Genomic DNA, 14075 nt, shown 5'->3' with positions numbered 1-14075 from the left:
TGCTTAGCCTAGGCAGTCGTCTCAGTCTTCTTATTAACACAGTCACTCTTTAAGCTGCAGATTCTGCCTCCTGCTCTGCTAGCAAGGAGTCCCTGCATTACTGCAGGTGTGAGGGGATCGTGACAAATAACCACCGTATTTATTCCACACTGGGTCAGTCTCTCTACAATACACACATTAATTTCTCTTCACTGCAGCCAGTCGTTCTGCCCTGCCTCAGCTGAGACAATCATGCCCACACCAGCCCTGAGCACAGCCCAGAGTGACAGCCACAGCCACTTGGATCCCCCTGCACCAAGTCAGCACCTCTGGCTCTTGCAGCACAGCCCTGATTCACGCTGGCTGAGCTCAGGGTTTATTTTTAAAATACAGATACTAAGGGTCACTTTCTCCTTGTTCCAATTCACCACAAATCACTTCACTGGAAAAATCACATAGAAATTATTATTTTGGGAATTCTGCCTTCATGCTTTTACTTCAGAATCATCTGTAAACAGAAAAATTCCTCTGATCTTTTCTTTGAAAACATTAAACACAAACTCTGAGACAACATCTTTCAAATCCTCCAGAAGGAGGCTATCCTTCATATATGTACAAAGAAAGACAAATGAACAATAAAGAAGTAGCTGCCCAAAAAGCTCTGGTAGTATCCCAGGTGTGAAAAAACCCACCGCTTATTACAAAAAAAAAATAACCTGAACAGAGCCTGTAGTTTACTTCTTTCAAGATTTCTTTTTTTTTTTTTTTTTTTTGGGGGGGGAGGGTTTTGTCTTACCTATTTTGATTCAAAGCCTTGGCATTTGTTGGGTTGGAAGGTGTATGCCATACCCATCTCTGTGGCCATCCACGCAACAACCTCACAAAGCAAAATGTTTGAAGAATTTCTTGATTTTTGGAAATCAGTTTTAAAACAGAAACTAGTTGTTCTCAAAACCAATTTGAGGAAAAGCTGAATCAATCTTGAAGTTAATGGAATTACTGCAGTTGGTTCTCTTTGAGCATATTTCCTATTTTTACAAATGAAAGCTACTCTTGAATTAATTAAAACTAAAGCATATTGGACAAAGGAGTGGGAAATATGCACTGGATTCTCCACATTGCTGTGTAATTATGGACAAACATGCTAAGGGGTACTCCTCAGTAAACATGAATACACCACAAGAATTACCCCCAACAGAACAAACAGCCTTCTGTGGTTTTTCAAAACTGAGAGAATGATGGCATTTCGTTTCTCTTTACTTAAGAACAATCTGTCATGGAATGCCAGTGGACTTAAATATTAAAACTTCAATGCAGATATATACCATACTATAAATACTATGCGTGTTAATACACGCATACAATTGAGACTCCCAATAAAATGGAAGCCTTTATTTGAAAGAGGAGGGCAGTCACAGAGATGGAACTAGGGCTTTCAATATAGTTCAGCAATCTGCAGAAAACAGCCCACAGCCAGGTCAGCGTGCGAGACCAGGACCACCACTGAGGCACACCGTGAGTACATAGCAGGACCTTACTCCTTTGACGGCAAGGATGCAACTGGTGTAGAGCAAGGCTTTGCACACTGTAGCCCTTTATGGCAGCTTTGCACCAGACCACTCTGGGCCAGGTCATAGCTCCTGGAACTGAGCTCCCCGACACGCTGGAACAAGAACCTGCATTGTGCATGCGGGGGCTTTATACCCTGCTGGGCAAGGATGCAGCGCCCCAGCTCCTGGCAGAGTTTGCTGTACACCTCTTTATCAGATAGACTCCAGATCCAGAGGCTGTTAGCTGGAGCTTTTACAACACAACCTGCAGCATGTTGCACTGCAACGAAAACAGGGGTATAAATTCTAAACCTGTGACACATTCCATCGAAGTGTTCAAGCACGCTAATAATATTAACTAGAAAGAGGATAACTCACTTTACTAGTAGGAAGTAATTACATGATCTAAAATAGACCAATCTATTTTAAAGTAAGTTCTTCTACCAGATAGACTCTTGGCTTCCCCTTTCCCCTTAGGTGAAAGCATGGGGTTTCTCCTACAGGGAAGAAACCTGGAACAGACATTAGAAATACAAGCAGGTGATAAAACGCAGAGCACAATAAGCAATCCTGACCCTGGAAATCTTATTACATTTTTGTTCTTATCAACAGGCTCTAAATGCACAGCTAAATTAGAGTCAGTTCAAAACTGCATTCCCTTCTCTAAATTGGCTTTTAGTGTGTACTTGTTATGTCATAGCAACGTCTGGACAGATCCAAAGACTCAAAATTTTATAAAAATGTGATTTTTCCAGATAGTCCTATGAGATACAGACTCAATTTTCAGCATTTCAGAGAACAAGTACATGCAGTTACAGCCCATGGTACAGAAAATCAAGATGGACTATTTGTTTTGACTTGTGGATGTTAGTCCTTTGAGATTCTACAACCTCATCTCTTGTAAGTTTGCTTTCACCTGAACAAAGCCAAAGATTGGAGCACAGGCAACCACGGCAAGGGAAAACACAGACGTGTTTCCTTTAAGATTGTATCAATGGGTGGAGAGATCTACTACAATCCTTAAAATGAAACTGCTGCTCTTTCCAGCATGAAAAGATACCCCTGCTGAGCCAGGTTCCTTATAACTTAGAGCCAGTGTAAACCAACACTGCCATCAAAGACCAGACCCTGGCCTCCACCCGTTCCTGACCAGCACTCCCAATTCACTGCCACTACAAGGCTTCACAGAGAACCAGGCTGAAAAAAAGAGATTTGAGTTAAAACCTAAACTTTCTTTATTTTGACTCAGGGTTGATTTCACCCCACACTGGTTCCTCAGTGCAACTCACCACCTGGTTTCAAAATCATTTGTGCAAGCTCAGAGCAAGGTAGGAGAGAAAAGCACAGGTGGCTTGGGAAGGCAAAGGTGTTACTTCAGAAACGCAGCTCAAGCTGACCAAACTGTACTGTTGCAGAAAATGCCTGCATTGAGCTCCCAATATCCAACGGCTACACCATACCTGGAAATATCTGGATTCATGGCATCAAGTCTTTACTGGTCTCTGCAAAAGGAACCTGAAAAAAAAAAAAAACAAAAAAACAGAACACAAAATTAAGCCTAAATAGATTATATATGCACCCCAAAAAATTTCTGAGTGTATATATGCAACTAACCCTTTATCATTTAAAACATTGTTTGTTTCTCCCGTATTTCTCTTAAGGGTGAGTAGCAAGGATACAAAACTTTTCCCTACTCATCTTAGACCTGAAGAAGTGGTGTACAATAGCATTCTAGCTGCATTTTACTCTCTTGCAGAGAAAAAACTGGCTATGAATTAAGACACGAAGATTCCCTGAGAGTTCTTTTGTTTTAAAACAACTGCTTCCAAAGTCTTCACAAACCATCATAACCTAGATACATGGCAACCCAGCTGCTACACAACAGGCATTAGATCATTGATCTGCTGCAAGCAGCAGTGACAAACCAGACTCTTTTATACTAGTTCTGTGTACAGTTCTCTCCAGAAAGATTAGTCCCATGGTTATAAATACCTTGGAAGAAAACAAGGCAAAGCTCAGAAATATCCCTAGACAGCTACAGCCTTACCAGTTGCAGCTGTACTGACTAAACACTCATTTACCATAACCACTACTCACAAGTAGAAATAACTGCTTTGCAGTTTGATTTTTGTATATTAAGCCCATATATGCTGCTTCCTAGAATCAGAGAATGCTAAAGTGCATGACCTACAGAGGCATCCAGTTCCTTCCCTGGCCTGGGAAGTATTGTTCTTTGCCATACACATCCCAGAGAAGAAAAATTTATCTAAATAGAAAGCTATTTTTCCCCAAAAGAGTTCAGGGAAGAGTTCAGAATATTAAAGAAGCTGGTGTAATATACAGAATAAAAATTTAGGAAAATATTGTTAACTTTCTTGATATATATCTCAAAGGACAGAAAGCAATCAGACTTCCCCGACACCTTTTTGCTTCTTGAGCCCTCTTGGGCTCATGAATATAATCAAAGATCCTCACATCAGCTGCCTTTCAGAAAAATTCTCAATTGCAAGAATCACTGAAATAGTTCAGGGTTTTTTTTTACTGGATACTGCTAGGTCCATAAAAAATTGGATGTTGTTGTGATAGTGACTCTTCAGAGCTTGTGCTCTCCTTCAGACCAGATACCATTTAAGTTCTGCACTCAAAATGATATCAGAAAACCGTATGTAGCCTTCAAAACCACAAGCTTCCATCAAGCTGGTGACCTCATGAAGACAAGAAAAGGAACTCCCTTAAAATGAAGCCGCCTTCAGCTCTATTTCTGCCCAAGAAGTGCATACTAGAAACCTGACCTTTTAAGCCTGCGATGATATCTGCATGAGTACACAACCTCTGGGCTTCAGAGTCCAGACAGGTTGGTGTCCCCAGGCAGACTTGGGAGGTAAAAGCAGGCAGTTTAGACATTCCCACACACCACCATTTGTCTCTCTTTCTTGGTAGAGTAGGGTCTCCCCAGACACTGTTGAAGAACAGGGCACCAACTCAGAAGAGACATTTTTATTTGGTAAGAGCTGAAATACAGCGTTAATTCCTCAAGCGTAGCTTGCAGAGTTGGCAGCAGGAATCTAATCTTTGCCACATGTGAACAGAGAATCCGAGTCTCTCTGAATTACCTGTTTGACAGACTGCAAAAATAAATCCAGTTTCTGTGGATTTCGGTGGACTGTAACAGAAGGACAGTGTAATAATAATTTTTCATTGCAGGTATTTGTTCTTCCTGCCTGGAAGCAGCTATCAAGCTGAGAATCTCTACTCTCTGCTTCATCTCCTTAACTCTTAACACAAGAATTAGATTAAGAAAAGTAATATTTTAGATTAAGTTCACCAGTTTGTAACAGCTAATAAACCAGAACAAGTATTCTTCACTCTAGTGGGTTTGCGGGGGGGGGGGGGCAGGTTACAGGGGGGGCTTCTGTGAAAAGATGCCAGAAGCTTCCCCTGTGTCCAATGGAGCCAACACCAGCCGGCTCCAGATGGACCCGCCGCTGGCCAAGGATGAGCCCATCAGCGATGGTGGGCAGCATCTCTGGGACTGAGTACCAAGAAGGAAAAAAAAAAAATAATTCTGTGCCAGCAGAAGAAAGGAGTGAGACACTGTGAGAGCAACAACTTTGCAGACACGCGGCTCAGTGCAGAAGGAGGCAAGAGGAGCTCTAGGCACTGGAGCAGAGATTCCCCAGCAGCCCTGGTGAAGACCACTGTGAGGCAGGCTCACTCAACCCATGGAGGTCTGCTGTGGAGCAGATAATCCACCTGCAGCCCGTGGAGGACCCCAATCTGGAGCAGGGGGATGTCCAAAGAAAGCTGTGACCCATGGAGAGTCCACACTGAAGCAAGTTTCCTGGCAGGACTTGAGACCTTGTGGGGGAGCCACGCTGGAGCAGTGTGTGAAGAACTGCAGCCTGTGGGAGGGACCCCATGCTGGAGCAGGGCAACAGTGTGAAGAAGTGGCAGAAACATGTGAAGAACAGGCTGTAACCCGCATTCCCCATACCCCTGCACCACTCAGGGGGAGGACCTAGGGAAATCGGGAATTAAGTTAAGCCTGGAAGAAGGGAGGTTTGGGGGGAAGCGTGTTTTTTCTCATTTGAATGGTAATAATTAAACTAATTTCCCCAAGTCGAGTCTGTTTTGCTCGTGAGGTTAATTGCTGAGTGATCTCACCATCCTTATCTCGACCCTTTTGTTGTATTTTCTCTCCCTCATCCAGTTAAGGAGGGGAGTGCTAGAGCGGTTTTGGTGGGCACGTGGCATTCAGCCACTGTCAAACCACCACGCTCACTCAGCAGCATCGATTCTAGATAAAAAGCACTTCTGGCTTAACATCAGATGCACTTTTCAATTTTGCCAGCTTCTTTGCTGCTCTGAATGCAAGCATCTCACTCACAAAGCCTTTATCTTCCAACAGACAACCTTAGGTTAACAATTTTGTAAGCTTTTTCCTTTTCAAACAAGCAAACAACAAAAAAAAACAAAACAAAAAAACCAACCAGAAATGGAGGGAAAGCTCCTCTGCATGTTTAAGTCTCTGTAAGTTTCCTGACTATCTTGATAAGCCCAAGCTTGTAAATACATCAATCACCAGCGGTCTCAGATCTCACAACCAGTTGTCCCTGTTGGCCAAAGGGAGAGATGGCTCCTTCAGGGGACAAACATCACCACGTCTGTCCTCTCAAGCACACCCTCCACCTGACTTCTGCAAAACTTACCTTGTAAACTTCACATTACACTTGCAAAACAGGGAATTACCTTTAGATGCTGATAAATAAGCAAGCTTCTCCACATGTGGCTAGCTAGAAGAGTCAGATATCTGAGTTTACGTGAAGCATCATTACCTACCCCAGGAACGCTCACTTCATGCCAATACCCAACTTCAGCCTTACTCAAGGGCCAGCACTTCCTAAAACCGACCATCTGACCCGGGTGTAAACGATGCCAGAAGTGGAATTCATCACTAAGCATCTAGTTTGGGGGTTTTTGGAACTTTAAGCCAAGACTGATCCGCCGCCCCGCCCCCCCCCGCTTATACTATTCAAATGTTACATTACACCCATCTTCTTTAAAAAAATTATAGTCTTTCAGCCTCGTGGCCAGCTTTGCCATCCTTTTCCCTAGGAACAGTTTTCATTGCCAGCAAGAACACCTCCCCTCAGGCTCACCATTTTTCACGCCACGGGTTAAGAGTGAAGTCCCGAAAGCTCAGCCAGGAGCTGCGGGGGGACAGAACGGCTGCTCACAGCTCCGCCGCGGCCGCCTGCGCTGACCCTCCTGGACGCAAAGGCAGCTCAGTACAACCCGTTATTTCTGCACTGATTCCATACGACCTGCGGGCGCGGCACCCCCCGCGGCAGCGCCGCTGGTTCTCCTGCAGCAGAGCCCCCGGCCCGCCCCCCGCCCCCCGCCTCCGCCGCGTCGGGGCCGCCCGCAGCAGCCGCGGCCCGAACCCCCCGGCCCGGCCGAGCGGGAACCCGCGCTCACAGACCAGGCGCCGCCGGCCCCCGGGCCCGCCCCGCCGCGGGCACCGACCGCCCCCGCGGGCACCGACCCCCCTCCAGCACTGCCCCCCCCCTCCTCACGCACCACAACCACCCCTCAGGCACCGATACCCCCCCCAGGCACCACAAGCCCCTTCAGGCACTGCCGCCCCTCCCTCAGGCACTGCCTCCCCCTCTCCTCACGCACCACATCCCCCCCTCAGGCACTGCCGCCCCCCTCACGCCCCCTCACGCACCACAACCCCCCCTCACGCACCACATCCCTCCCTCTGGCACTGCCGCCCCCTCTCCTCACGCACCACAAGCCCCCCTCACGCACTCATGCCCCCCCGTCAGGCACTGCCGCCCCCCTCACGCACCACATCCCCCCCCCTCAGGCACTGACGGCCCCCAGGCACCGCCACCTCCCCGCCACCTTTCCAGGCAGCCCCCGCCCCGCCGCCCCCCCTGGACTCAGCCCGGGCACCGCCAGCCCCACGGACCCCCGCCGTTACCTCTCCCCCTGCCGCCTCCGCCGGGACGGCGCCCACCCGGTCTCCGCGGAGACCCGCGCCGCGCCCGGCCCCTGCGCGGAGGAGGCGGCGGTCGCGGGGCGGGGCCGGACCCGCTCACCGCCGGGCCGGGCCGGGCCGGGCCCCCCCTCGCCCCGCGCCGGCCGCCGCCTCCCGGCCCGGGCCCCCCGGCCTCAGCGCCGCCGCGGGCGGGAGGGCCCGGAGCGCAGGGCGCCGCGGCCTCCCTCGGGCGGGGGGAGCTGGCACCGGGCACGGCGCGCTCGGCGAGGCAGGCAGGTGCTGGTGGCCCGGGGGCGCTTCACCCTGCCCGCGCCTCGCCGGGGGGGGGGCCGGGGGCGGCACCGCCTTCAGGGAGCACCTGGCCGGGCAGCCCCCCCGGGGGTGCGAGTGTCCCGGGGGTGCGACAGCCGGGACAGCACGCGTGAGTGACCCGCCAGGGCAGCCCCAGCAGAACAATGCCACCGAAACCCTCATTTTCTGTAATGCTGCCGTTCACATGGTGCCATTTACAGCTGCCGAAGCGAGAACGAAATGGTAATGAACGAGCCTAATGGTTATTTTACGTGCTCCTCTCATGAGTGCAAATGAAAAGCTAAAGGAGTGCTGCCAGCCTTTACCAGACCCTTGCTCCTCTTGCAGTCTGATGGCAAAGCCAGCCTTCAGCCACCCTGCCCAGCCAGCTTCTGGGCCTCTTCTTGCCTGCATGCTTCCCCACTTTCCCCTGTAACCCTTTCTTTTACCTCCATTTCTCTCCTAAAGCTCTTTGCAACAAATCTGCTGGTTCCATGCCCAAGCATATGTTCTATCACTTCTGTAAAAATGCGTTTTAAACACAACTAGGAACGCATACACACACAATTATATTCTAAAACCCCAAAATCATGCCCCAAGCAGGACATGGAGCAGGCTAGAAACACCTGCGTGGATGATGCCATTTCTGCCCCATGTGCAGGTTCAAATGCAGAACCCATTTATGTTGCACATTTCACCTTTTCCCATCAATTAATGAGTTTAACTTAACCCAGCATTTTCTTCACAAGTGAAGGAAAAAAAGGGGGAGAAAAATGAGGTACTTCAGCAAGGTGCAGCTGCTCATTATATGGAAAAACAGCAGTTGAAGTACTACACGTTATTTCAGTCAAAACATAGAGAAAGAGCTAATACTGTTGACCGCAGCTTTGGAATCGTTGCAGTACAGCTGTGTAGATTTTAATGCCAGAAAAAAAAAAAAAATCCTTAAGATGATCTATTCTGTCATCCTGTGTTACACAGGCCAAAAAAATTTCCACCCAATCATTCTTGTTTTCGAGCCCTGGGAGTACAGATCATGTGTACTATTATTGTTTGCCAGTGTGCTATAATGCATTCTTGGAGCACTTAAGACCATTCTCTCATCTTACTAAAATGCTGTCCATTGGCTCTTTTATTTCCAGACTTTTCTAAAGCTGTAGTCAGCACGGTTATGATGAGGATGGTTATAAATACCTGCGTAGACAGAAATGTTAAAAATTTCAAAACACATACAGTGACTTGCTGCAGTTTTCTCACTTACACATTTCAGTCCACATGCTCGGTTCCAATCACGCAACACACAATCAAGCTGGTAGCAGCTGATGGCTCAAAACCAGTTTCTGGTCCAGTAGCCAAGTTGCCACGAACAGATGAGTATCCAGGCAAATGTATCAGTGAATATATGTACTCGAGGAAGTAGGGCCCTGGAGTTACAGTCATGTCAGGAACCTCTGGCCATATCGCAGCCAAGCCTTGGGGGGACCCCAGTGCTCCTCAATGCAGGTAGCAGTCCTGCAGCTCATCGCGTGGCATCACTGCAACCAACTGCAAACAGTGCCTGACCTGCAGCGCCTGCGTTTATAAAGCCAGCTTTTCTGGGTCTGATCCAAAGCCCACTGATGTCAATGAAAAACTCCCACTGGCTTCCAAAGGAATGGGATTGGGCCTTCCATGAGCAAAAATCTGCTCATTTCAGCGTGTGCATAGGGTGAAACAAAAACATCTAAGACCACTAGAGCAAAGGAAGGGGCTGTGTTCAGGGTGTTATTTGTCTCTTTTTGTTTCATGGGTTAGCTGTGACTCTTTCAGTTACAGAGGTGTGAGCCCTTCCACTCAGGAGGAGCGGTGCCTGTGTAATCACCAGAGAGTCACCAACACACATACCTGCAGCAGCATCAAGCACAGCACAAGCCTGCAAGGCTCCACACAGCAAAGCAACACAGGACACAAAACCTTGGTGAGCAGCCCTGACCCATGCGTGCCTCGGCAGTTGTATAAATCATGGTGAATTCTGAACTATGACTACGAGTGCTAACACTGCTCCTCTCTCCCACTGTAGAGAGTGCTCCCTTGCAGCCATAAAAGGCACCAGTCTTTTTGGGATATGTACCTTGAGACATCCAAAGAGGCCTGAAACACAAAGATGGACAAACAGTCTCTAAATATCAGGCTTTTTCAAGTTGTTTCATGAAATAATTGGGATTTGAAGTACTTAAAAATCACTTATCATTTTAGAACATAGGCTGCTGAACCCCTGATGGGTTAGTATTTATATTGGAATGTATTTAAGAGTAAGAAACCCAGGTTCTTTTAAATGTAACCATTTATCCACCAGCTGCCCACTGTGAGAAGGATGATACTGTGTTCAGATGTCAAACAAGCCCTCTAGTTGTAGTCTATGAAAAAGTCACCCTCTGAAATCCTGTTCAACAGGCCGGGCCTCACTGTCCTTAGGCTACGATGTCCCTGTGCGATGCTGGGATGTGATGGGCTCTACTGGAAACCCTGAAGTCTGGCCTTTGCCCATGTTGACAGCACCCTCGTGTGGAAAACCGGAGTCCTTGCACACACAGCCCTGGTCTAATTAAACTCCAAACATAAATGAAGGCTGAGAAGCGTACAGCTGAGTGCGCACCAGGGTGGAGGGTGGCGAGGTGAGTGCTCCTGTGTGATGCAGCGCACAGTACTGCTCCACCTTCCCACCAACAAAACCCACTTCAGTTATAGTGTGGAGAATAGTTGGAACCTTAAATATTAAGTTCAAGTCACTCCGAGTCGTGACTCTCATGACACCTCATCCTACCATCTTCCCTGTGCACCTATCAGTCCTAAGGATCCCAAAGCCATTGTAATTCAAGACCAAGACACAGCATAACCATGGGATTAGTTCATCTACTCCTGAAAACTTCCTGTTTGTGAAGAAATGGGGAGGCTGTCTTCAGTAGATATTGCAGTTCCTCAGATCTTAAGAGAGGATGCTGTGAGGCAGTGCCTAACTGGAACTGCACAGATCATTCAGGGAAGACCATGCAATTATTTACAGCTGAAATCTGACAAAATGCTCTTGCTAACATGACTGTCCTTTGGAACAAGCCTTTCTGATTATCACTTCATGTCACTTTGTCAAAGCAGAGAAAGCTGGGAATTTGGAAGGAGTCATCAGTAGCAGACAAACTCAGAAACCTACTTCCCTGTAGATTATGGTGAGGCATGTTATGGTCATGGTTATGGTCAGGTCGCGAGGGTGACAGTGGATAGGTACTATGCTTCTCAAGAGAAAGCCCAACCATTCTTAATGCACCAAACCTCCCCTCTAGAAATGCTCTTGTTCTAAGTCGGTGACATTACTCTTGCCAACACTCCTAACCCTGACAGGCTAAGGAGTCTTAATAAAGTCTTTGTGTAATCAGCTAAGCTACATAATTCAAAAAAAATCCTCATGTCTTCACAGAAAGTGGGTAACACTTGCAAGTCTGCTGGCCACCCCTTCTTTAGAGACTATGAATTCTAGCTCCACTTGGGCACCTCAACATCTGCCTGCTTGCTAGACCTGACTGGCACAGTTTCAGCATTGGCTGGGGTCAATAAGGTAATGGGCATTTACATTATTACGGCGTACCAGGAGTCCAGCTCCATTTGCAGCTTAACAAAGTATAATGCAATAACACAATGCACTGTGCACGTAAATGCTTCAGATCCTGTTTCTCTGAAGGCCATTGGAGGCAGAACATTACAACAGCAAGAGCTTAGCTTTACTTCCAGCACCTTTACAAACACCACACAGGTTCTTCTGACACTGGATGTTCACTGTGCCGTCTTACACTGGAAGCGCCGACATGTATCGCATGTGTTGTGGTAACATTGAAAAATCTTCGATTCAGTGACTTGTAGCCAGATCCTTGACTTGTTTTTACATTCTCATAAAGTATAATAAGCAACATGAACTCACCAAGAAAAATTCTTTCATATACCCTCCCAGACATCAAGTGCTCAGATTGCTTTGAGCAGATCTCTGCCATCTTATTTACCCTGAAATACAGAATAGCTAGTGGGATTTAAAGAATGTCTTGATTTGGAAGAGATTATATACATTTGCAAACCTTCTAGGTCCCTTCTCTCTCCTTCCACCAATGGCTAGTCCTGCAAAAAAGCAGTGTCTTCTACAAATTATCTGGAATAACAGTTGCCTTTTGAGGGTCAATATCATCCCAAGAGATTCCAATAACATTGATCACACTATTCCCTAGGGAGATAATGTGCAGCTCCCTGTTGGTAACACTGTATGGATATTTTTGTTCATCTGCTTTCCTTTTTCCCACTTAGATAATCCTCAACTCTTGATGCCACGCAGTTTCTTCACTCATTTCAAGCCTGATGCAGAATTTTTATTCAGGGACACTGGGTCCCTCTCCTGAACCTGTCTTTCAACAGCTATCTGCTACCGGGGCTCTGCCCTAAATCCTGCAGGTGACAGGTGATGGCCCACTGACACAGCTCCACTTCCTTTCTTTCCCACTGCCATATCCACTGCAATCCTCTGACATCAGCGTCTGCCCTTACTGTGCCATTTGGTTTCTCAGCTCTCATATTTAGGCTGATGGAGGGGCCTCAGATGCCCTGTGTAACAACATCCCCATGCTTATTGCAGTCCACTTACCCACTTCAGCTGCTGGTGTCCACTGCACTGCCTCACTCGCACATTTTTCCTGCCGTTTATCAGTCCAGTTTGGTTGTCCTTGGGTATCCTTACAACCTCGGGTACCTGGAGGTGGTTTTCGCCTGATGCTCAAGTTCAGTAGCTTGAGCAAAAGTTATGGCTTTGTGAAAGTAAAAGGAAAAAGAGAGATGCAGACACCATGAGCAGCCTCAGATGCCGTGTGCCCCCCTCCCCTCAGTTCCAGGCTCTGTGGGAAGGCACAAGGGAGCAGCTTTGTTCCTATTTTAAGTACAGACCAAAGCAGCCAAATGCTATTTTGTCTCCCCTCTGCAGCCTGGCAGGATTTGTGTTACAAACCTCAAAGGACTGCTACTGAGTGTGCTGCTCCAGGGGATTACAGATGAGAAAGCTGTCCTGGGATCCCTGTCCTTCTTGAAAGGGCTTCTAAAGTATACGACCTGTGGCTAATATTAGACACTGCAACTTAAGCAAGCAATCCAATGCTCTTTCTGTAACGCTTGGCTCTGCCCACTCCTGCTGCGATCCCAGCCTCTAGCACCATTTTCAGGGTGAATGCCAGGACCCCAGGACTCCCGTCTCTGGGCACTTAAGAGTCCTTCCCTTTGCAGCCATGTAACTGGTGCCACAAAACTTGGGCCACCTGCTTTCTGAGCCACAGAACGGTCCCCTCAGTTTCTCATTCTCACAGAGCCCAGCTCCCAAACTGAAAATGTCCAACCACTGCTCCCACACAGAAGGTGCCAGGAAGGAATTCTTTTGCTGGCTCCCACCTTGCCTTGCTAGCTGTGTGACTGTCACAACAAAACTACAGCTTTTTGAGCCAAGAAAAAAATATATCTCCCCTCACTTTTGCACTCTAATGGAGCTCAACTTGAACATTGGAAATGTCCAGCGACTGCTCCCCTGGACAAAGTGCTCTCACCCTGCGCTGGTAGCCATATAACTGACATAAACAAAACTTGGGCTACCTGCTTTCAGAGCCAAGAAAACGGTCCCCTCACTTCTGCAGTTTTTGTGCGTTCACACTCTTAACGCAGCCCACTTGAACATTGGAAGCATTCAGCCACTGCTCCCTTGGAGAAGGTGCCAGGAAGGAATTCTGTTGCTGGCCCTACTTTCCCTTGGTAGCCATGGAACTGCCACAACAAAATTTGGGCTCCCTGCTTTCTGAGGCGAGAAAATGGTTCCCTCGCTGTCGCATGGTCCTTGTGCTTTCACACTCTAACAGAGCCCAAACGTGCACTGGAAACACCCAGCAACTGCTCCCACACCGAAGGTGCCAGGGAGGAATGTTGGTGCTGGCCCTCACCTTCCCTTGGTAGCCATGTGGCACAACAAACCTGGGGCTCCCTGCTTTCTGAGCCAAGGAAACGGTCCCTGTGCTTGGCCGCTCTAATGGAGGCCAGCTTCAAAGCTATACACGTCCAGCGACTGCTCCCACACCGAAAGTGCCAGGACGGAATTCCCTCGCTGGCCCTTCCCCTCCCTTGGCAGCCATGGCCGCGGTGTGGACCCCCCGGGCTGGGCCCGCCCTGTGCCGCAGCATGGCCCCCGCCCGCTCGCTCTCACA

At 48.0% G+C, this 14075-nt stretch overlaps 1 protein-coding gene across 12 annotated transcripts in view; it reads right to left on the bottom strand.

Annotated features, from left to right (window-relative positions):
• LOC308061935 (ceramide synthase 4-like) overlaps nucleotides 1-12948 on the bottom strand; it is a 46862-nt gene extending 33914 nt beyond the window's left edge. Inside the window, exons 1-7 of one of the 12 annotated variants that reach the window (XM_080382666.1) lie at nucleotides 12842-12948; nucleotides 12485-12644; nucleotides 7519-9021; nucleotides 6690-6853; nucleotides 6369-6449; nucleotides 2990-3044; nucleotides 776-856 (exon numbers count right to left, since the gene is read on the bottom strand). In XM_080382666.1, the coding sequence (XP_080238792.1) occupies nucleotides 776-856; nucleotides 2990-3009 (101 nt within the window). In that variant the 5' untranslated portion in view covers nucleotides 3010-3044; nucleotides 6369-6449; nucleotides 6690-6853; ... (1 more) ...; nucleotides 12485-12644; nucleotides 12842-12948. Of the gene's footprint in view, nucleotides 1-775; nucleotides 857-2989; nucleotides 3045-4642; nucleotides 4668-6368; nucleotides 6450-6688; nucleotides 6854-7518; nucleotides 11857-12484; nucleotides 12645-12841 lie in introns of those variants that run through there. The other 11 variants (XM_080382664.1, XM_080382668.1, XM_080382660.1 and 8 more) reach the window with 11 other exon arrangements.
• Nucleotides 12949-14075: the final 1127 nt, after the last annotated feature.

This window comes from Falco punctatus (genome assembly GCF_963210335.1).
Source record: "Falco punctatus genome assembly, chromosome: 4".
NCBI lineage: Eukaryota > Metazoa > Chordata > Aves > Falconiformes > Falconidae > Falco > Falco punctatus.
Note: the sequence above shows the minus strand (reverse complement) of the source record. Positions and strands in the feature narration are given on the sequence as shown.